General features: G+C 39.1%; 1 protein-coding gene across 4 annotated transcripts in view; it reads left to right on the forward strand.

The window, feature by feature from the left end:
• Window positions 1–18,205, forward strand: part of GLCE (glucuronic acid epimerase) — a 134,925-nt gene extending 116,720 nt beyond the window's left edge. For all 4 annotated transcript variants that reach the window (XM_058541948.1, XM_058541947.1, XM_058541951.1 and 1 more), the window contains 3 exons: window positions 5,644–6,239; window positions 8,360–8,605; window positions 14,185–18,205. In XM_058541948.1, coding sequence (XP_058397931.1) covers window positions 5,657–6,239; window positions 8,360–8,605; window positions 14,185–15,209 — 1,854 coding nt within the window. In that variant the 5' untranslated portion in view covers window positions 5,644–5,656 and the 3' untranslated portion in view covers window positions 15,210–18,205. The remainder of the gene's footprint in view (window positions 1–5,643; window positions 6,240–8,359; window positions 8,606–14,184) is intronic.
• Window positions 18,206–22,678: the final 4,473 nt, after the last annotated feature.

Here is a 22,678-nt window from a genome sequence, read left to right on the forward strand (position 1 = left end):
TATCGTCAGCTCTGTTCTTTAAAGATTCCAGATTCTCCTTTATCTCCTCCATTGTGTTCCTCATCTCCATCAGTACGGATGGGTTTTTCTTTATGATTTCAATCTCTTTTGTGAAGAAACTCCTTATCTCATTGAGTTGTTTGTCTGTGTTATCTTGTATTTCATTGAGTTTTTTTATGATAGCTATTTTGAAATCTCTGTCGTTTAGGTTATGGATTTCTGTGTCTTCAGGGTTGGTTTCTGGGTGCTTGTCATTTTCCTTCTGGTCTGGTGATTTCATGTACCTTTGCATTGTGGTTCCTGTGTTGGTTTTGTTTTTCCTCATCCTGGAAATATCTGGTTGCAATTTCCACCCACCCGCCACTGTGTAGGGGTTAAGGGCTGTGTAATCTGAGGCCCCTGCGCTCTGCCCCAGCTGTTCGCTGCGATCTGCCGGCAGCTCGGTCTGGTCTGGTCGGCTGAGCATCAGTGTCGGGCATGCATGGCGGTGGGGGGGGGGGGGGGCTCTCTCTTTTGCCCGCTGGGTCCCTGGTGTGGGGGGCTTCTCGCTCGCCCCTTGTTACCCACTCTCCTGAGGTGCTCAGATGTTGATGGCACCCCTGCAGCAGTTCTCAGTCCTCTCTCCCCACTTCCTCCGGGGGCCGCAGGACGTCCCCTCTCAGATGTGCAGCAGTGTGGATCTTTCCGATCTTCCTTTTTGCTGTCTAGGAGTCCGTTGTTGGTCTGTGACTGTTCCTTTTGTTGTATCTTATGGGGGGAAGAGTTTACAGGAAAGCTCACTCTGCCATGATGCTGACGTCACCCTGGTTTTAGCTTTTAAAGTTACTATCATTTATACTTAGCAAAATTCAATGCAGTCTACTTTTTAAAATTCAAAAGTTTCTGTGGTCAATTTTCTATAATTTGAGCAACATTATAATAAAATTATCACAATTACCTTTAGATTGAGCCTATTTGGTAGTTAATACTGCATGTCAATACTCAGAGATTTCTTTCTTTCCCTCCTCCTTCTATCTCCCCTCTCTTTCCCTTCCCTCCCAAAAATGTCAGTGCCTATTTTGAAAACTAAATATCTATAGACATTTTTAACTTAAAATTTACATTTCTTTTTTTCAATATTTTAACAAAATTGACTTGGACTTTCTTAATTTTCAATTTTTATGGTTATGAAAAAAAGTAAATATAGTCGTGGAAATTAGAAAAAGTCAGTGCCTATATTGAAAACTACATATTTATAGACATTTTTAACTTAAAATTTACATTTCTTTCTTTCAGTATTTTAACAAAATTGACCGTCTCAGTTTTCAATTTTTATGGTTAAAAAAATGGTAAATATAATCATGGAAAATTAGAAAATAAAGACCTATATATGCATTGAGTACTAAAGTGAGATCATACTGTATGGGCTGTTTTGTAACCTCCTTTTTTCAATTAACAATCTCCAGATGTCCTTCCATCTTTCCTTTTATCAAGTCCCTAGTCAGATTTCCCAGTGTAGAACCAAGGTTCACATTTGGTTGTTATGTCCCTTAAGTCTCTTAAAAAAAAAAATCTAACCCAGTCTCCTTTTTCTTTTCATACCACTAATTTATTGAGGAGACAGGGCCAACTCTCCTGCAGGATGTCTCATTTAGATGTGTCTGGTTGCTTCCTCATTTAACTTGTTCCTCTATCCCTTGTATTTCCTTAACTAGAAGTTAAAACTTAAGACCTGAGAGATCCAAGTTAAACATTTTTGGTTGGGATAGATGAAAAGTTTTGTACTTTTTATTTTAACTCATCAAGATACACAGTATCTGGATGAGTCACCATTAATGAGACTGACTTAGGGTAATGACCATCCAATCCCTTCATTATAGAGTTTCATCTTTTTCTCCTTGCGATTAGAAAAGAGTGTATTTGGTGTTACTTTGCACAGTATGAATCTCTAGGTCCCTAGCAAACATATACCTGAATATAATACTTGCCTAAATAAATAATTTCATTAGGGATCGCATAATGCTAATTTTCTGATTTTTTTTTTCTAATTTCTAATACATTATTAGCCATCCTTTTTCTCTAAAATAGAATTCTTTATCATCTGGGGCTATTGGTTTGTTCTCCTTCAAAAGTCGGCTAGATAAATAAATTCTTTCACTTAGTTACCAATTTTCACCAGCTCAGAAGATGACCTAAGTTTTTTTTCTAGCTTTCTGCTTTTTGAATATCATTGTAGACTCAAGGATTTTTATTGATTCATTGTGTTACAGTCAACATCAGTCATAATTCTCACAACTTTACTTAATGGAGAAGGGGACCTTTCAGGCTGATTCCTATCCTGTGTCTTTTTTCTATAACACTATTTTTTAAATTATGGAAATGTTTAAACATAACAAAAGTGTAGAGAAAAATATAGTGAACTTCCATCATATCTTCCAGCTTCAGCAATTATCTGTATGTTTCCAATCTTGTTTTATCTATCCTTTACTGCTTTTCTGATCCCCTGGATTATGATCCCATTGATTTGAAAGTTTTGTTTTCTGGCATGGCAAGGCCCCAGACCTGGAATCACCCATTTCTTTCAGAAGCCCTGATTGCGTTCAGTAAGGAATGGTATTAGATAACAAAATCTGGGCATCAAGGTTATTGAAAGTTTTTAATTTTGATTTTCCCATCATGTCTCTCATCATAATGGTAACCTAGTTTCATAAGCAGAGAGGAATGATTCAAATGTTGTCACATAAGTGTTTTTAATGAAGGACTTTTTTTTTTTTGATAAACACCATTTAGTATTATCAGTTTGTACTACAATATAAGGAAATCCTCAATTTATAAATACACTATTTTTGAAGATTTGTTTGTACCACACTTTGGTTTTTCAGCATTCAACACATGTTCTCATAGTAATAATGCCAATGCCAAAAAGTGCATTATTGGATTCCAGCTCTTAAAATCTGTTTATGGATTCCAAGATGGATCAAACCCATATCTTTGCCTCCTTTTCCTCCTGACGCCCCATTGAAATAAAATGCATAGTATAAGTATAGTATACTATATATATAGTATACTATATATATAACTGTAGTAAAAGTATAGAAATACGAAATGAAGAAACCAATAACAATAAAGAGGAAGACTACCAAAGAATGGTAATTGAACAGATTTCTGCATCTCTGTTCGAGTACTAGCAGGCACAACTGTACCCTCTCCTTATCTTCCCGTACCTCTCTCACCCCTGCACTTGGACTCCAGATAGCTGGCATGAACCCCAGGCAAAACACCAGGCAGATTTTCCTTAGAGAAATTGGGAGAAGCTAAGGCTTCTGGAGTACAACTTATGTCTCCAGAACAAAAGAAAAAAGCCATCTTCATTCTAGCATTTAGAGTGCCTGCTGGCTTCCCACCCACGCACCCTAAAGGAACACTGTCAGTCAGCCTGTACCTAGCCCACAGAGTCCCCCTCAGGAGAGCAGTCTAGCCAAAAAACAGACCGTCTTCACAATAACAGAGGAAATCTGTTGGCTAATGAGTCATTCAGGCCCTAATATGAATGAGTAACCAAAGATCACCAGGCATGTGAGGAAAACTAACAGCATGAAAGAGAAACTAAAATAACCAGAAAAATTGCCACTGGAGAAAACAGAGCTAATCCTTTAGAGAGAACTTTACAAAAAAGTATACTCAGTGCCTCAAGAGGATGCTACATCTTGTAAACAAGAATAAGAGAACACAAGTTTTCATATTGAAAGGGCACACCAAGTGCTGAAATAGTGATTCAAATATGCTGTAACGCATTCTTGTGAAGCTGCAGGATTTCTAGGATATACAAAAGATCCAGAGGGAAGTCATGTACAAAGTGACAGGTGTCAGACTGAAATCAAATCTCTTATCAGTAACCCTTAATGCTTTAAGACAGTAAAATATTGCCTACAACATTTCAAAAGAAAATAGTATGCACCAGGGATTCTGTATGCTGCCAAACTATTGATCAAAGGTGAGGGCAGAATAAAGTTGTTTTCAGACATGCAAAGACTCAAAGTTTATCTTCTCTTGGAATTAAAAGAAATTAGTGAATTATACATTCACTATCAACATTCTTGAAAAACAGAAATCCACTGTGTAATTTTTCATTAAACATTTTCATTTTGAGGTTTGATTTTTTTAATTTCATTGCTGCCTAAAGGGTTTATTGAGAGGAAAAAGGTGGGGAGGATTACAAACAATAAAATAAGTAGTCGTAGATTTACACCATAAAATAAATTACAGAGCCACTGTAGCAAATAGCAATGAGACTCCTCCCCTTACTCTCAGCAGGCTGAAATATTCCATATATTGCTAACCCATAATTTTCCGTATTTCTCAGTGACCCCAGCAACAGGCACCTGGGGACTGCTTGCATTGCAATCACAGCTGGCTGGTACACCATATGGCCAGCAGGGACAACAGCGTCAAATTCTTCTCTCGTCATGACTGGAAGGACATGATCCGGCTTATGTTTAAAAGCATCATTCTGACTGCTGTGTTGAGAATAGACTTGGGGGTAGAATAGTAGAGCAAGGGTAGGAGCAGGGAGACCAGTTTGGACATCATTGCAGTATTCCAAGTGAAAGATGACAGTGGCTCTGATGTGGTGGTAACAGTGGAGTTGGTAAAAAGAGGTCAGATTCTGGGTATAATTTGAAGGTAGAGCCAACAGGATTTCCTGAGTGGTTGGGCATGGGGTGAGCAAGAAGGGAGTCAAGATTTCTGCTCTGAGCAGTAGGAAAGTAGTAACAGGTTGAGGAGAAAGATTCTGAGTTACATTTTGGATGTTGTGTTTCAGAAGTCCATTTGATGTCCAAGGAAAGATGTCAGTTACTTGGATCAGCACTTAGATATAGATCTCTGCAGTTCTGAAGGAAGGTCTGGCCTGGAGATAGAATTTGGGGAGTAGTCCACATATAAATTGTAATTAAAGCCATGAGATTGGGTGAGATTACAAGTGAATAGAGATAAAGAAGAGATCTGAGGCCTGGGACCCTAAGGCACTCCAACATTTAAGGTTCAGAGAGGTGAAAAGGAATGATCAAAGATGACTGAGGAGGAGCAGCCAGTGGGAGATAAGAAGAACCAAGAGAGAATGGGGCCCTGGAAGCCGTGAGAAGAAAGTGTTTCAGGAAGGAAAGAGTCATGGACTATTATGCTGCTGAGAGGTCAAGTAGGACGAGCACCAAAAATTCACTGTTGGGTTTGGCAAGATGGATGTCAGTGTTTACCTTGACAAGACCTGTTACGTTTTTTCAAACAGCTACTAAGTTGTTAGGAGAGAAATATGTATTAAGTTGTTTGGGCCCAACTACTTAATAAATGGAACTAGTAGGTATTTCTTTTGGCCTGGGGGCTTTGTGAAAAAATTACTGACATACCAAGGGAGCCACAAACAGAGAAAGTTTGGGAATCTCTGCTTTAGCAGATCATGCTAACTGAGCATTTTAAGAGGGGGAAGCACCTCTTGCCTTTTCTTTGTTTCTGCTGAAAAGTTTGAGTCAGTAGTTTTATATCAGATCAGATTACATACAATTAATAAAATTTCCCTAATGTTCAACATAAAAAAAATAAAGAACACCTTATCCTATGAGATGTCAGCAGTACATCTTTCATGGATTTTTTTTCTTGCCTCCATAGGTATGGTCTGAATATGCGTTGCTTGGCAGCTCGGGTCAACTATAAGACTTTGATTATCATCTGCGCACTCTTCACTTTGGTCACAGTACTCTTGTGGAATAAGTGTTCCAGCGACAAAGCGATCCAGTTTCCACGGCATTTGAGTGGTGGCTTCAGAGGGGATGGATTGGAAAAAAGAGCGGCAGCATCTGAGAGTAACAACTATGTGAACCACATGGCCAGACAGTCTGAGGAGGGATTCCCTCAGGAACAGCAGAAAGCACCGCCTGTCGTTGGAGGCTTCAATAGCAATGGGGGAAGCAAGGTGTTAGGGCTCAAATATGAAGAAATCGACTGTCTCATAAATGATGAACACACAATTAAAGGGAGACGAGAGGGGAATGAAGTCTTTCTTCCATTCACCTGGGTAGAGAAATATTTTGACGTTTATGGAAAAGTGGTTCAGTATGATGGCTATGATCGGTTTGAATTCTCTCATAGCTATTCCAAAGTCTATGCACAGAGAGCCCCTTATCACCCTGATGGTGTGTTTATGTCGTTTGAAGGCTACAATGTGGAAGTCCGAGACAGAGTCAAGTGCATAAGTGGGGTTGAAGGTTGGTATCTGTCTGCTCCACTGCATTTTTCTATCTTAACTGTGTTGAGGAATAAGAAACTGTAGGTGTTAATTATATAGCAGATACATAGATAGCTTACTATCAAGAGACCTTTCATCACTCTGTCTTAGCAGGGCAGAACAGGTTAAGTCTGAACCTAGGGCACCTTTCTAGATGGTGTGATGTAAGGGCTTCAATAAGATCATACCTGATCAAATAGGATTATTCCATTAACCTGCCTCAGAATCTAAAATTCTCACCAGTAAACTCAAGGCACAGCATCTCCAGAAATTTTGCATTAAAATACACAGTTATTATCCTATGAGAGGAGATGGGAAAGGGAGAGAGATCATCCAATGAGCCCATCAATGTACCGGTGCAGTCTTGGTGCCAGATTAGCCAGATATCATCTCTGGATGGAGGTTTAAAGTCCTCAGAAAAGACAATACATAGACACCATTTTCTCTGAATTTATACTGAACTCCTGGAGTCTATTATGTATTGTCTTTCATTGTCTTTCAAACCTGGAGCAGTGAGGGTTCCTTATGGGTATAATTAGTATATTCTGGGATTTGTATCTCAAACCTAGGATTAACCAGAAAGCCAAATTGAATTTGACTTTTCATTTTACTTATGATTCATTAGTTTTAGAAGTTTTTAGTTCTATTTACTAAACTTAGGGATTTTTTTTTTTTTTTTACTTCTTCCTTTTATGCTTAGCAAGTCATTTGCTACACCATGATCAACTGTTCGTCTGTACTTTCTCTAGTAGTTTTGTGGCTTTGTTTTTTTACATTTAACTTCTTAGTCCAGCTAAATTGATTTATATTTTGGTAAATGGTACAAGGTCAGGGTCTAATTTTAGATTTTTTCCCTAACATGTATTGAATAATCTCCTCTTTTCCCCATTAATTCATGATGCAATCTTTATCATTATACTAAAATATTTTGAATACTAGAGTATGTTTCTGGCCTACTATTCTGTTCCATTGATCAGTCTATCAGTTCTTATGCCTGTTGCACATTATTGTATTTATCGCTCATCTTTAATGAGATTGCATAAACCTGCCTTTTATTAAGTGACAATAATTCCATTTGAATTAAAAAAAAAGTGCCCCTTGGAGAAAGAATACAGAAATTAAGAAGCTTATCTGTAGCCTAGGTTTCTTAGCCTACGTAGTCCCAAGTTCCTTAAACTGTTTTGAAACTACATCAGAACACATCCAGTTTTATAGATTCCCAGTTTCTGCGGTGTGCCCATCTGATGCTTGTTAATTTATTTTATAGCTACAGATAGGAGTTTCTCTCTCAACACGTACACTATGATGCAACCATATAGTATTCTGTGCAATGTGGTATTACTGTATTTCTCATGTGGGAAATTACTACTGATACCAAACATTTAAAAGTTTTGCTTAGAATTTGACAAGAGGTAATCCGTTAAGAATTATTTCAAGAATCTATGGTTAAATATAAAACTTTAATTCATTTAAAAAAAAAAAAAAAACCACTCCTCGTTTTTAAGAATTACATTTTGACATGAAAGATATGAAAAAGAACACAAGCTGTGTTGATAGTTTAAGTTGCCTAGTCATAACTGGCTTCTTAAGAAAATACTTTAACTATCAGATGATACAGCTATTAGGCAACATCTTGACATTGGAGGGAGAGATGAGTATGTAATTAACTTGATTGTTAAGTACAAATCTTTAAGAAAATTTCAGGATTAATATTCTAGAATAAAATTGTGGTGACATTATCTACATGTATTTAAATTGTGCAAAACTTGAATGTGTGAACAGGATTATGAAACATGATATCTGTAGCTATGAGAAAAGTAATACACATAAAAAATTAGTCCTTAAAAGATACTCTACAGCATTGCATTGCTGTCGATTAGCAAATAATGAATGAGAGTGAATGAACACTTAATTTTGTTTTTCGTATCTGGTTAATTTGGTACTAGTTTTTAGTAGTTAGGTAAATAGTATAATAAGGATGCTCAAAAGTTGCTGATAACCCTATAAAGTCCCCTAGAAGTAAAACAGTGAAGAGTAGTGTTCAAAATAGGCTTGCAAATGTCTGGATTTGCTTATTTACTTTGTTTTTCTATTTTATAGGTGTACCTTTATCTACCCAGTGGGGACCTCAAGGCTATTTCTACCCAATCCAGATTGCACAGTATGGGTTAAGTCATTACAGCAAGAATCTAACTGAGAAACCCCCTCACACAGAGGTATATGAGACAGCAGAAGACAGGGACAAAAACAGCAAGGCGAATGACTGGACCGTGCCAAAGGGTTGCTTTGTGGCCAGTGTGGCTGATAAGTCTAGATTCACCAATGTTAAACAGTTCCTTGCTCCAGGTAAGTGATGTATAATATGTGTCTGCTAATTTTATGTTGATTTATAGCACCTGATAACTCCCTTAAAATTGCTTTTATGGTTTTAAAAACACATTAACAGATCCTTTATATTATGTATGGAAAGAAACAAATGGTGTCACACAAGTGAAATCGCTAAAAAAGGAACAGCTAAAAATTTAAGGTTATAAAAGGAAAATTTACTATGTGAAGAGCCAAGCCATAGATTGAATATTAAGATACAGGTTACTGCATGGTGTGTGTCTCTTCCGGGGATCTATATCTCACAGGAATGAAGTTCCTTGGTTTATTTTAATATTTCAATACAGTAGTTATTCTTTAATTTTAAAACTATTTTGCATTATGGTAGAAATTTTTCTTTATAGAGAGAGCCCTCCTTTCCTTTGCCTATTTTTTACCAGTAGCTTTTTATTTTTTTCAAGATAATACAGCATTACCAACCAGGCCTGCTTCCCATATTAAATTTTGTTAATGTACTAGATTATCTCAAACTTCATACAAAACCATTTCATTAATAAAATCATTTATAAAATCAAATTAACTTTATGCAACATTTCCCCTTTTACTAAGACAGTCTCATTAATTAGGATGTAATGTATTTTTCTCCACTAATCAATATCCATGAGAATTAATGAGTCCATTACTTAAAAAGACAATGAAATAATTTTAGTTAGCACCTCAGGCTTAATTCTCTTTGGGGAAATGTTGTCAAGAACAGAACGCTTCCCTCCTCCCCCTAACCTTGCAGAAGGTAAATAAAAAGAGAGAAAAGGTTGTCAGACCTCTTCTGTATTCTCTCCTTGTCCTTTATTGATGACTGTGTGATTCACAGACCTTGAAAGCCACGATACAAATCTACTCGTTCTAGATGGCCTTAAGTAATGGATTTATGAGTGCTTAATGCAGTGCAAATAATGGGTGACCTTTAGTTTTTATTCTGTGACTAGAACTTCTTTTCTCCTATAGCATTCTGTGATATTCCAGCACATAGAGCATCTTCGCTTAATGTAAAACAGCAGACGTGGCTAGGTCAGAAAGGACGTGGACATGTTTAAGAATATTTAGCTTGTGATACCTAAGAGGTTATTGCAGCAGGAAATGATTAGACTAAGCAAAAGGACATTTGCTTTGGGTTGAACCCAGGAGCTTATTCCTGCACTAATTAATAATGTTGTCTGAATAGGGTGGAAAACAGCAGTCCTCATCTTGATCTCCTCAAGTGCTGGGAAGTTTTCTAGAACAATCTTTTGAGTTCTATCCTATTTAGAGCAATAGATTTCATTGTGCACTGTTGGATGTCCTGGGTAGTAGAAAAGATAGATCCCCTCATACTAAGTGAGGGATCCTCACTTTAGCTCTTTGTTCTGCAGCCAGTAGCTGGAGATACAACTACTTCCTAGGGTGGTTTTAAGCATATGGAGGAGAGAACTCTGCGACAGTCATTCTGCCAGTGGAACACAAGCTACTCACAGTTGGAACTCCCTGTTGGTGGGAGTGTGCTAGCTGGGAATGGGTGGTGGTTTTGATGCCCTGGGTGTGCTTGGCGTTGAATTCAATACAAGTGTACGAGAGAGAGTGAGTTGGAGTTACGTGGGAGTTGTTGCTCAGAGCAGGAGAAGGAAATCACAGAGGTGAGACTGTTTTATTAAGGCATAGGTATGGGAGATGAGGCTTTTTAGAGGATATAGACCTCACGGGAGATCAATTCAGAGAATCACTGTTGAAAAGAAATTGGGACTTGTATAGTCATGTGTCACTTAAGATGGGGATATGTTCTGAGAAGTGTATCATTAGGCGATTTCATTGTTGTACGAACATCATGGAGTATACTTACACAAACCTAGAAGGTATAGCCTGCTACACACCTAGGCTATATGATGCTAATCTTATGGGACCACCATTGTATATGTGGTCGGTTGTTGACCGAAATTTCATTGTGCAGCACATGACTGTACATAAAAGCATAGGCCTAAGTGAGATGAGGCTCTGGAGGACCAGAGCCTGAATGCTCTTGGCATTTTATTTCTTTGTTTGTTTGTTTGTTTATTTATTTTTGCTGGGAAAGATTCACCATGAGCTAACATCTGTTGGCAATCTTCCTCTCTCTCTCTCTCTTTTTTTTTCCCCTCCCCAAAGCCCCAGTACATAGTTGTATATTCTAGCTGTAAGTCCTTCTAGTTCTTCTATGTGAGCTGCCACCACAGCATGGCTACTGACAGATGAGTGGTGTGGTTCTGCACCAGGGAACGAACCCAGGCCACTGAAGCAGAGCGCATCAAACTTTAACCACTAGGCCATCAGGGCTGGCTCTATTTATTTATTTTTGGCTTTGAATTTTTTCCCCTGAAAGGGGACAAAATTATCTAGAGGAATGAACCATAACATGGGTCTGCACATATTTTTTATTGTTTTATTTGTTAAATAATGTTTTGTTCCTCTTCCTAATTTTAAGATGGAATGAACTGAAACTTTATACCTATACTACTCTGTTAGATTAAATTAGCTTTCCCTTTCCTGAGGCTCTCTCTTCACTTCATTTCCATGGGCTCACTTGATCGTCTCTCTGTGGCCATTCTTTCTCAGGCTTCTTGTGAGCTGCTCTTCTCCTGACCCCTATCTCTCAGTGTTCTTGGAGGTTCTGAGTAGGGCCTCTTCTCACTCCACATAGTAAACCTGCTGATTAAATGAATGAATGATAACAGTCTGTGTTGTATGTGAAAACATTGATTTAAAGACTATTCTTAATCATCCTTTGTTGCCTAACGTACATGTACACATATACCAAAAATACACACTTGTAGTGACACCTGGGAATGACTGCTCAGAGAGGGGAGGGGCCTAATTTCAAACAATTAGGAAACTCAAAACTTTCTATTAGTAGATTTAAAGCAGGGGTCTCCAGATAGCATAAGACCTCCAGTGAGCTCAGGACCTTGCCTAGTATATTTCCAAGGTGGTTGCCACAACCATAGTCACATCCCATTTGCTACCATTCATATCCTAAGTGATGTTGACAGGTTATTTAACCTCTCCGTACATCTATAAAATGGGAATTAAAAGACCTATCTCATAAGATTGTTGCGAAGATTACAATTGTTGGTTGACTGATTTAAATTGGCAGTTGTGACTTCTCTGTCTCTTCTTCTTTGTGGCTCAGTAACCCCCTCTGGTGGTGTTAAGGTTGTAGAAAAATTAATAGTGCTTTTTTAAAAGGTTATATTTCGTGACATCGTTCATGACTGAGTTCTTTGAACTAATCTGTTATGTTGAGACATAAAGTGATTGATTGAACCATATCATTTCATTGGATTTTTATACATAAAGTGAAAATTACAGTGGAATTCTGGGAGGAAAATGGGTACTTCTTCAGCTTCCTCCCATTTGGACTTCTGAAGATGGGTCATTGTGATCCAGTTTGGTGAGAATGGATGTCATAGTTAATAATATTGTCTGATTAATGAGGCATTACCTTAAGAATGAAAAAATAAGTAGCACTCAAGATAGTCTGCTCTACTGAATATAATTTAATCTAGAGTGATTCACAAGTCAATTCAGAATCCTGCAGTGTTTTAGCGATGTTGTACTGAGCATCAGATTCCATTTTACTATAGATGCAGAAAAATGCTAGTTAAGAGAGAGATTGCCTGTTTACATTTTTCCAGATTAAATGGATTTTTAGTGTATTAGAAGTATATTTCTGAAATCACTTTTTTAAAAGTTACTCAAAGCATCATTTGACGCATTAAGTCTATCACGATGTTCTCATTCTTGTTACAACTTCCATAATTGTCTGTTCCACCAAATGAAGTAATTAAGAGCCTTGGGTCAATTATATTCACACTGGTAGAATCCAGTGTTGGGAGAGTTAAACAGTCAACTCAACTTGCTAATACTCTCCGAGCTCATCACCCTGTAAACACCATCATCAGTTCACATTTCCAGTCTTTGCTTCTGGTGACACGCTAAAGATTTTCTCAAGGACTCCTCAAAGCAGATCTGATTCTGTGGCTATACTTAAGAGAAATAACTTTCTCACTGATTATTCTCCTGAGGATGCCATTTCCTATATCATTCCTTTTTACAGTCTTTGAACTTGGGTCCAGGAATCCTGGTTTCTAGTCTCTGTTTCCCACTAATTAGTGTTTGGCTTTGGGCAAACCTTTTAACCTTGCAAGGCCTCCATATCTTCATCTCTAAAATGGAAGTAGTGATTCCTGCTCTACCAGCCTCAGAAGGTTATTGAAAGGGTCAAATGAGATGATACATGTGAATGTGTTTTGAAAGCTCTGTAAAGATCAAGATATTCATATTTACCTTTAATATTTTAGAATTTGTATTACATGTAGTTATCGTCATTGTTGTGCTTGTTCTTGCTGTTGCTGCTGTCTGGTTTTAATGTGCTCAGCTTCTTTTCCTGGTAAATCTAGACCAGCAGTATTTAGAAATCGTCTTTCTGGGAGTCAGCCATCATTGCACTCACTACAGATATGCAAGAGAAATTTCTCATTTGATAACTTGCCAGATAAAACAGCTTTTACTATTTTATCAGCCTCTGAAGCCAGTGGCTTCAGAATAATGATAATAATCACTATCATTTTTTACCATGTTCCAAGCCACTATCTTCCTTTTTTAATCCTCACAATTATCTTCCAAAGTAATATTATCTCTACCTTACATGTGAAGAAACTGAAGCCCAAAGAGGTATATCTTATTGAACATCTCAAAGCTAGTAACTGGAAGAGTAAGAATTCAAACAAGGTTTTTGTTTTTCTAACTCCAAAGCCTGTGCTTCTCTCTCCACCTCCCCCAGTATCCCTTAATTTCCAGATGCTTTATTCACAATTCCAGCAAATATCTGAAAACAAACCTATCATTTTCAGCAGCAAATAGTGATTAAGAGCGTGTCTTGTGGAGCCAGACCCGACAGCGTGGGTTCAACTCTTTGTACCTTGAGCAAGTTACTTAACTTCTCTGTGTCTCAGTTCCTCATCTGTATATTGAGAGTAATAGTAGCACCTGCTCTGGTAATTTTTATGAGGGTTAAATGAGTTAATATGTAAAAAGCACTTAGAACATAGTAAATATTTATTAAATGTTAATTAAATAAAAATTTTTAAATTCACATATAGCCATTCTTTCCTTCTAGCTTCTCTCTTACAATATAATGTGCTGAGCCAGCTTTTGGCTATTTTTTTCTTTTGGCAGAATGAATATACTAGAATAGTCATTGATTGTTGATCAGGTAGCATTTGATCTAGTAGAAAAGGCAGTTTGATCAACAATACCTTAGCCATTTGCTCTGTTAACCCTCTAATGTAAACTAGACAGGTCAAAAGGTAAGAGCTTTGGCCTGATGCTCACAAGCTATCATGGCCTCACCAATTCTCTCATTTGTTTGTGGTTAGTTTAGTAAAAAAAATAATGATGACGATCTGGCACATAAAATATTGAAGTCTTAAATTTGTATGGTCAGTGGTTGTCAGGGATGAATTGCAGTTAAGTTTTAAATACAAACAGCTTTTATTCTAACCAGTCTTTGTTGGTATATTTTCCCCCTACAGAAACCAGTGAAGGTGTATCTTTGCAACTGGGGAACACAAAAGATTTTATTATTTCATTTGACCTCAAGTTCTTGACAAATGGAAGTGTGTCCGTGGTTCTAGAGACCACAGAAAAGAATCAACTCTTCACTGTACATTATGTCTCAAATACCCAGCTAATTGCTTTTAAAGAAAGAGACATATATTATGGCATTGGGCCCAGAACTTCATGGAGCACGGTTACCAGGGACCTGGTCACTGACCTCAAGAAAGGAGTGGGTCTTTCCAACACAAAAGCTGTCAAGCCAACCAAAATAATGCCCAAGAAGGTGGTTAGGTTGATTGCAAAAGGGAAAGGATTCCTCGACAACATTACCATCTCTACCACAGCCCACATGGCCGCATTCTTTGCTGCCAGTGATTGGCTGGTAAGGAACCAGGATGAGAAAGGTGGCTGGCCAATAATGGTGACCCGTAAGTTAGGGGAAGGGTTCAAGTCTTTAGAGCCAGGGTGGTACTCTGCCATGGCCCAAGGGCAAGCCATTTCTACATTAGTCAGGGCCTATCTGTTAACAAAAGACCATATATTCCTCAATTCAGCTTTAAGGGCAACAGCCCCTTACAAGTTTCTGTCAGAGCAACATGGAGTTAAAGCTGTGTTCATGAATAAACATGACTGGTATGAAGAATATCCAACCACACCTAGCTCTTTTGTTTTAAATGGCTTTATGTATTCTTTAATTGGGCTGTATGACTTAAAAGAAACCGCAGGGGAAAAGCTTGGGAAAGAAGCAAGGTCCTTGTATGAGCGGGGCATGGAATCCCTGAAAGCCATGCTCCCCTTGTACGACACGGGCTCAGGAACCATCTATGACCTCCGGCACTTCATGCTTGGCATTGCCCCCAACTTGGCCCGCTGGGACTATCACACGACCCACATCAATCAGCTGCAGCTACTCAGCACCATTGATGAGTCCCCAATCTTCAAAGAATTTGTCAAGAGGTGGAAAAGCTACCTTAAAGGCGGCAGGGCGAAGCACAACTAGAGCTCAGAACCAAAATGCTATCTCAGCCTCTGCTGCACACAGAAACTGCGGGCTCCGTCTCAGCAGAGCATGGGCACATTTTAAAAGGTAGTATACTAGGTTTTTGTGGATTACATCAAAGTGATAAATGATCTTTAAAACCAGTCTTCTGAGATAATTGCATTCCGTGGGTTGGGTATTTAGGTGGCATTTAGAGCAGAAATGTAGGTGGCATTTAGAGCAGAAAAGTGTTTAGTCAATGGGCTGAACAAAGACGTTTAACTGCCTTGCTTGTCACCCTGTACAGTTCCACAGATAGCCGGCCCCTCTCAGTTTGGGGAGGATCATGGTAAGCGGCTGTTACTGGCCAACTGTCTAGCACTTATCTGAAGACAGTATGGGGCTCTTTTAAAATGTGATTATTTATGTTTATGTTGAAAGCAGACTTTAAACAAATAATGTGCTGTAATACAGTAAATATGTATTTGTAGCCTGAATAGTGGACTGTGTGAAACTTTTTTAAATGATGTTTCTTTTCTATAGATTAATTTCTTGGGGGTGAATGAGCATTTGTTCAATTTATTATATATGAAGAATATTTTGAATTTATGGTTTTCTTGAAATGTGTAAATTAAAAATACAGCCAGTGTTCAGGCGTCACAGTTATATAATGTAAGCACAACTAAAGTGAAACTTGTTGACTGCACAAGAAATTACAAAAATGTTATCTGTTTTATGAAACTTGATCTACAATCAGTAAAGGTTTGATAATCAGTCTATCCCTCCCCCATCCCCATTGTGATGGTTTCTTTTTGTCGCTATCTAGACTTTTGTATTTCATTTCAGGCTACACTCAAGAGTTTTGTCTATTTTGGGGGCACATTTTTGGGACATTTGAGAAATTTTATTATAAACCTAAATTTGGGAAGGAGCTAGTAATTTTGATAAGTCCACTACCATTGCCCTTTTAGGATCTTTTTTCCCCTTTACGGAAAAATACTAGGTCAAATATTATGTACAAGAATCATAGCAGGTTTTGTTCCTACTTAGATCGTTCTTGGTCATCAACTTTTCAAACCATTGACTTTTCCTTTGCAATTTCAATTTTAAATTATTTCAGCTATTGGATAGAAGTGATCCTACTGCATTTGCTGTACTTGTGTAATCAGACCTTTATTTGGGTTTTACATCCCACTATACCTCACATAAATAAGTTCCATAGCCCTCACACGCTGGGCAGTGTCTGCTATAGGGCTTCAGTCATTCGATCAAAACCAAGGGAGGTTGATTTTGCTGTCTTCTGTTTTACACTAAGTCAGTCTATAACTTACAGATTGGAGATATGAGACGCCACACTTTCAGGGGACTGCGTCTGACAAACACAGTGCAGTTTGTCTGTGACCTATAATAAATGCACATCAAGAGCCACGCGGGCACCTGCCTACACACTACATGTTAATTGAACTCACGCTACCAACACTACTTAGAAAGCAGAAAATACATACATATATATGAATGTTATAGATATGCAAAATATGTATATTAGTGGCACAGGGAGCAAGAGTGAAGAAGACAATATAGATCTACACTGAAGACAGTATTAAACTGGCCACGGAAAAGTAAGCTTAAACTCCCAGTTTATATGACCACCACTCTGTTTTGCCCACAACAAGACAGTTGTGGGTTATTAGGTTCCCCCTAGCTTTTGACCTGTGTAGTTCTTATACATTAGATATCTCAACAAGAATATCTGGACTCCTTCTTTTTTAATTTCAGTGCTCAAAAATAAATTTTCTCCAATCTGGAACCACTTTTTACTTCATCATATTTGTTATTATTTAGAACGGTCCAGACTTCTGCCCTGTGTTTGCATACTGGTACTTCAGATTAAGGGAATTAGTGAAAACAGTATGGTACTGTTTCTGTGACAAATATCAGTGCCTTAACAATGTGGCCGTGCTTTTCCACTGAATAAGGAAAGACTTTTGATCTAGAAATGGCATTGGTCTTTCATTGCTGTTGGTTTCACACTGCCTTCCACATTGCAACAGCACCTTGGTTTTTCTTGTGGTCCCAGAATTTTCTAAGAGGGTGAGTTGAACCTATAGCAGCACCATCAGTACAAACCAGTAGTTCTCTAACTTGAGGATGCCTCAGAATCACCTGGGAGCTTACTGAAATACAGATTCCAGAAATTCAGTAAATCTGCCTGTGAAGTGTGATAATCTGCGTTTTTGACGAGCATTTGGGTAATTCTGCTGCAGATGAGCTGGGGCATACGTGGAGGAACACTGCCCAAGACCATCTGTTGCATTTTTGTTCCTAAACACCTACAGAGTTTTCTAGGGTTTTAAATCATGTAAAATGTTTACTTACTCAGAGCTTAGAATGGAGAAGGTATTTTAAAAGTTTTATTTTGTTTTATTTCTTTAAATTTTTCTTTGTTTCGAGATTATGCACATTAGTTTTTTACACTTATCTTGAGTTAGCTTTGATGTTAAATTAAATCTATTGCCACTTCAGTTGTAAAACCAGCCAAAAGTTTCCAGATAAAGGTCAAGTTTGACCCTTTAGGAGTTATTGTACATAAAGGCTTCATCCAAAAACCATCCAGTGTACATGAGCAAATACAGAAATGACATACAAGCACAACTCTCTAAATGTGGCAGTCCTTTTTCTTTGTCAGTGTGCGAACTTTCACTGAAAGCTGCTATTTTCATCCTCCTTGTAATTGTTTTTCTTGTTTCTCCTCCATTGTACATGTGGGTTATATACCATGTGTTAAATATGCAATAAAGTGTTTACAGGATGCCCTTCTGAAGGGTGGTCCTTTGTAAAGCTGTACAGACTTTGCAGTTTAAGCACAATGTGCACATGTTAGTTTTATATACAGCAAAACTTGATTTTTTGCAGATGGAAAGGTATTTTGTTTCTATACAAAGTAAATGGATTGTTTGTGCTTAATGTAAAGCTGCTTTATAAAATTGTAAAATAAAGTTTTTATCTTAAAAGGAATGTCCTGGATATTTCTCTTTCTTCTCTAATTATTCTAAGATTATTTGAGCCCAGCAAGCAGATTTCTGACCATCATTTCCTGTTCAGCTCACGACAAGTAGTCAGGCAACAAATGTTCATTGAAGGCGTATCAGGCCCTTGAAGACAAAGTGGGGAAGAGTATCTTACATAGGCCTTACGCCTAAGGAGGTTTAGTCTATGGGGGACGCAATGTCCAGAAAACAGTTTCAGAAAAATGAAATGCCACAGCATGTGGTCTGTCAGAGAAGGTGTTCTGAAGGAGATAGAGCCTCAGCAGAGGCTTCAAGCCTGAACACCAAGTGGAAGGAGGGGAGGAAGTAGCGTGAGCAAGAACAAGGTGCCATGCCAGCCGTGAGGATGCCCTCTCCGCTGCTAATTCAGGCTGGTAACCATTTTTACCTGATTTAGATTTGTTTGAAAGTTCATCCTTCCTGCATTTCCTATACTTGCATCTTCTTCCAAACAATAAGCATTATTTATTTAATCCTTTCCCCTACTTCTTCTCAGAGAGTGATGATTTAGGCTCCCAAGTACATATAAAACCAGAGACCAGTCTGGCTTCATGTTATGTTTCATTGCACATTATTTTTTGGATTTAAACTTTCTGCAGCATTTGTTTAATGGAATTCCAGTTGATCACTGACCACTTTTTTCCAGCTGATGGGTGCACGTATTTTGACAGGCTGCTAATCAACATTTTTGGCATCTCTTCCTTCTCTGTCATCCTCAGTTGGGAAACAGCCGTAAGGTCGTAAGCAGTTCTTGGTCTGGATGAGGGCGCAGGCTGCTCTTGCTTTGATTTTGTAGCTAAACTGTTCATACATTAGCCATTCTATGTTTCCCCATTGCCCTTGAGAGAGGACAGACCCTCCAGGCTACGGAGGACTTATTCCGTAGCCTGATGGGCCTTCCTTTCCTGAGGATGCCTCCTTCGTCTCCACAGGACTCTGGCGGCCACTGTGTGCCATGTGACCCTACTTCCTCTGGCCGTGACTCAGACCAGGCGTGAGTCCCTCACTCAAGCTGGGCCAGTCAGTCTCCTCCCCTGGAATCCGAAATTGGGATGGATAAAAAAAGCAGGTACACAGTGAAGAGCAGAGATGGAAACAGAATCTTGACAGTGCTTCAGGCCCTGGATCCAGTGCATTTCTGAGGCCAGCTGCCTTCCACTCTGGTTTTGTGAGAAACTAGTCTGCTTAGGATAAATTCCCTATGTGTGCTTAAGTTGGCTGGATTTGATTTCTGTTACTTAAAACTAACAAGCCCTAATTAATAACAAATGTCTCCATTATAGAGAAAAATATAATGTAAATTCTACATTTTCTTCCAATATGGACCACTGTATATGCTAGGGCTGCCATAACAAAATACCACAGACGGTGGCTTAAACAACAGACGTTTATCTTCTCACAATTCTCCAGGCTAGACCTGCAAAATCAAGGTGTCAGCAGGTTTGGAGGCCGTGTCCTTGGCTCACAGATGGCCACCTTCTTGCTGTGTCCTCACATGGTCATCCCTCTGCCTGTGTGTTGTCTGTGTCCTAATCTCTTATAAGGACGCCAGTCATACTGAATTAGGGCCCATTCATATGACCTTGTTTTACCTGAATTACCTCTTGAAAGGTCTTATCTACAACTACTGTCCCAATCTGAGGTCCTAGGGGTTAAGACTTCAACATGGATTTTGGGGGGACACGATTCAGCCCATAACAACCACTCTTCACTCTAAGTGCATAGAAACTGAACAAGCTAGTGTTGCCACTTAATTTGTTGGTAACCAGCTGAGGCCAAAATTCAGAGATCCTTAGGGAACATTAGGTAGGCAGAAATCTAGACTTGGGACTCAGCAGACAGGGCTCCCTGGCTCTGCCATTGTAGCATCAGGAACATACTCCATCCCATAGGCTTCAATTACCTCATAATACAGTCAGATAAGAGACAACTAGTTGATCTTAAAGTTTTTTATAAACTAATAAAAGGTAACTACCAAAGCAATGGTGTTAAAAAATATATATAGACACCAACATCAGCTGCTAGATTTTTATTCTTCCTACCATGTGCCGTGTCCATTAGCCCATTCCAAATACAGAACTCTGAGGTATTGAAAAAATATGTATAGATACAGAGTATATCAAAATGGCAAGTTGTGAGATTTTGTTTAATGACAATTTTTTTAATCCCAAATCTGCATTATTGTAACTGTTACAAATGGTTAGCAATATAGGGATAAAATATTGATTTTCATTATACTAACTCATTAAGGCTGTCAAACTGAAGACGGATGTGAATCTAAATGTTGTAGTGGTGATGAATTTGAATGCTTGCTGCTCACTTTCTGGTGGAAAGAGATCCATTTACCATCTGGTAAGCATGATTGGTAACTGGCGTGTGTATGCTGCATTTCCTGAATGTTAAATAGCAGCAACCCTGTGTAATTTTGCTAATCCTTTTCTATGAGTAGAAGGGTTTTGTGCAATAGCAGGACTGCAAAGCAAACCATCAAGGAACAGTAGCAAAGAGAGCAGCAAAAGTGGAAAAAGTCCTGTGAAGGATCAGAAATAAAGCAGCTTGTGAACCAATGGTCAACACGCAGATAGGATCTGATTAGGCAACGCAGGCTCGCTGCACCTCAGCTTGCCGCCTGGGAGAGCCGTATCTTCCTGGAATTTTGCTGTGTTCTCATCAGCACCTGGTGAAATCACTGAGCTAAGAATGGCTGCTCCATGTCAGTTTAGAGAATCTAGTAAAGAACGTTAATCTCTTTGGGGACTAGAGAAGGAACTAAATCCCTGGGGTGAGGCAGTGGTGGGGGGGTCTTGGCAAAAGTACATGATTTTAATTTAATGCCTGTTATTCTGTCTCCTTTTTAACAGCAGTGGAATTAAATCTCTGCAATTCAAATATAGAGTGGGAGGCCTCCAACAAATTCCCCAGTCCTGTCAATGGTGGGGCAGGGTAATCTGGAGGAGAGTGTATCTTCTCAACCCAGCAGGCCACATAGAGAGGCACTGCCTCCATGTGGAAATATCCGCCAGAAGAAACTCCCCAGGCAGCTTCTCGTGAGCTCAGAGTTCTCAGTGTCTGGGTACAACAAACTATCGTTCTGGATTGGTGTCTCTTGATAGTCTTAGTTTAGGAGTCAGGAGAGGGAACAAGAACCATTGTAGGCGTTCCTCAAACTAAACCTCATTTACAACTTGCCATGACTTAGAGCCTGACTCTGGTGGTGGATGGGAAAACAAAACGCTGTTGAAGTAACTAGCTCAAGGTCACGCAGTTGTTTTCACTAAATACTTATTGAACACCTCTCTACCTGTCATATGCTACCTGCCAAGATAGCAGAGGTGAGAAGATCCTATCCCTGCCCCGAGACAGCCTGGAGTGCTCTTCCTCTGGTAGGAGGTAGCCTTGGGTAGCCTTCCCTCTCCAAAGTCAAAGACCAGGCCATGGCGGTGATGCTAACAGCTAAAGTGGCTGAGCGCCCACAGGCAGGCTCTTGCAAAAGGACTCCACCTGCGTTCTTTCTAATTCTTTTGACAATCTTGGGAGCAAGTATTATGTGAACTTGACAGATGAAAAACAAACTTGGAGAAGTTGAACATCTTACCAGAAGTCATTCAGTTATTTGACAAACCGAGGTCTGAAAGCCAGGTATGTCTGACCCCAGGGTCCATGCTCTGAACCATCGTCCTGAAGCAGTAGCCATGATCCATTATCTCCGGACTCCACCACAGGGGTCCCGCACACTGTGCTCAACCAGGGATGCAGATCTCAGCCTCAGCGCTCTCCCACATCCGCCAGATGAGAAAATTAGCCCATTTTGTCTGTGGACTCTATAACAGATCTGCTGAAATTGGTACTTGCTCCACAAAATGATTAGAAGAGCCCAGAAACAGACAGGAGGTTTTTCCAGCAATAAGTCTCCTTGGTATGTGCCCCATTTCCTCAGCATCCCCGGACTGTCTCTTTACATCAGGTTTTGGACGATCCAGCATGACAGACCCTTTGTAGCCTCTCTCCAGTACTCTCCTGCAGTTTGCTGTCTTCCCTAACAGACTTTCAAAAGCTGTTTATATTACAGACTAAGCTGTAAGTAGAGTGTGTTTGCGTGTGTAAATGCACACACAGATAGGTGAATGCACAGAAAACATCTAGAAGGATTCACAGCAAACAGTTACCAAGCACAGTGCTGGCTGTTGGAGATGTAGTGATAGGCAGGACTACCTCTGCCCGCTATAATCCCTCAAAGTAACAGATTCAGGAGGCACACATTTTTATTCTCAGCTATGAAAACAAAGCATGTTTAAAATATTACCAATTCCAAATCAGAGTTTGAATGAATGAGATTCTAAAGAAACTTCTACATTAAACATTTTATTTTAGCTTATCCTCAGAGTGGTCTTAAGGCACCAGTGGAGTGGGCCTCTCCTTTTAATGGAGGAGCAGAGGCTGAGG

Source organism: Diceros bicornis, chromosome 5 (assembly GCF_020826845.1).
Source record: "Diceros bicornis minor isolate mBicDic1 chromosome 5, mDicBic1.mat.cur, whole genome shotgun sequence".
NCBI lineage: Eukaryota > Metazoa > Chordata > Mammalia > Perissodactyla > Rhinocerotidae > Diceros > Diceros bicornis.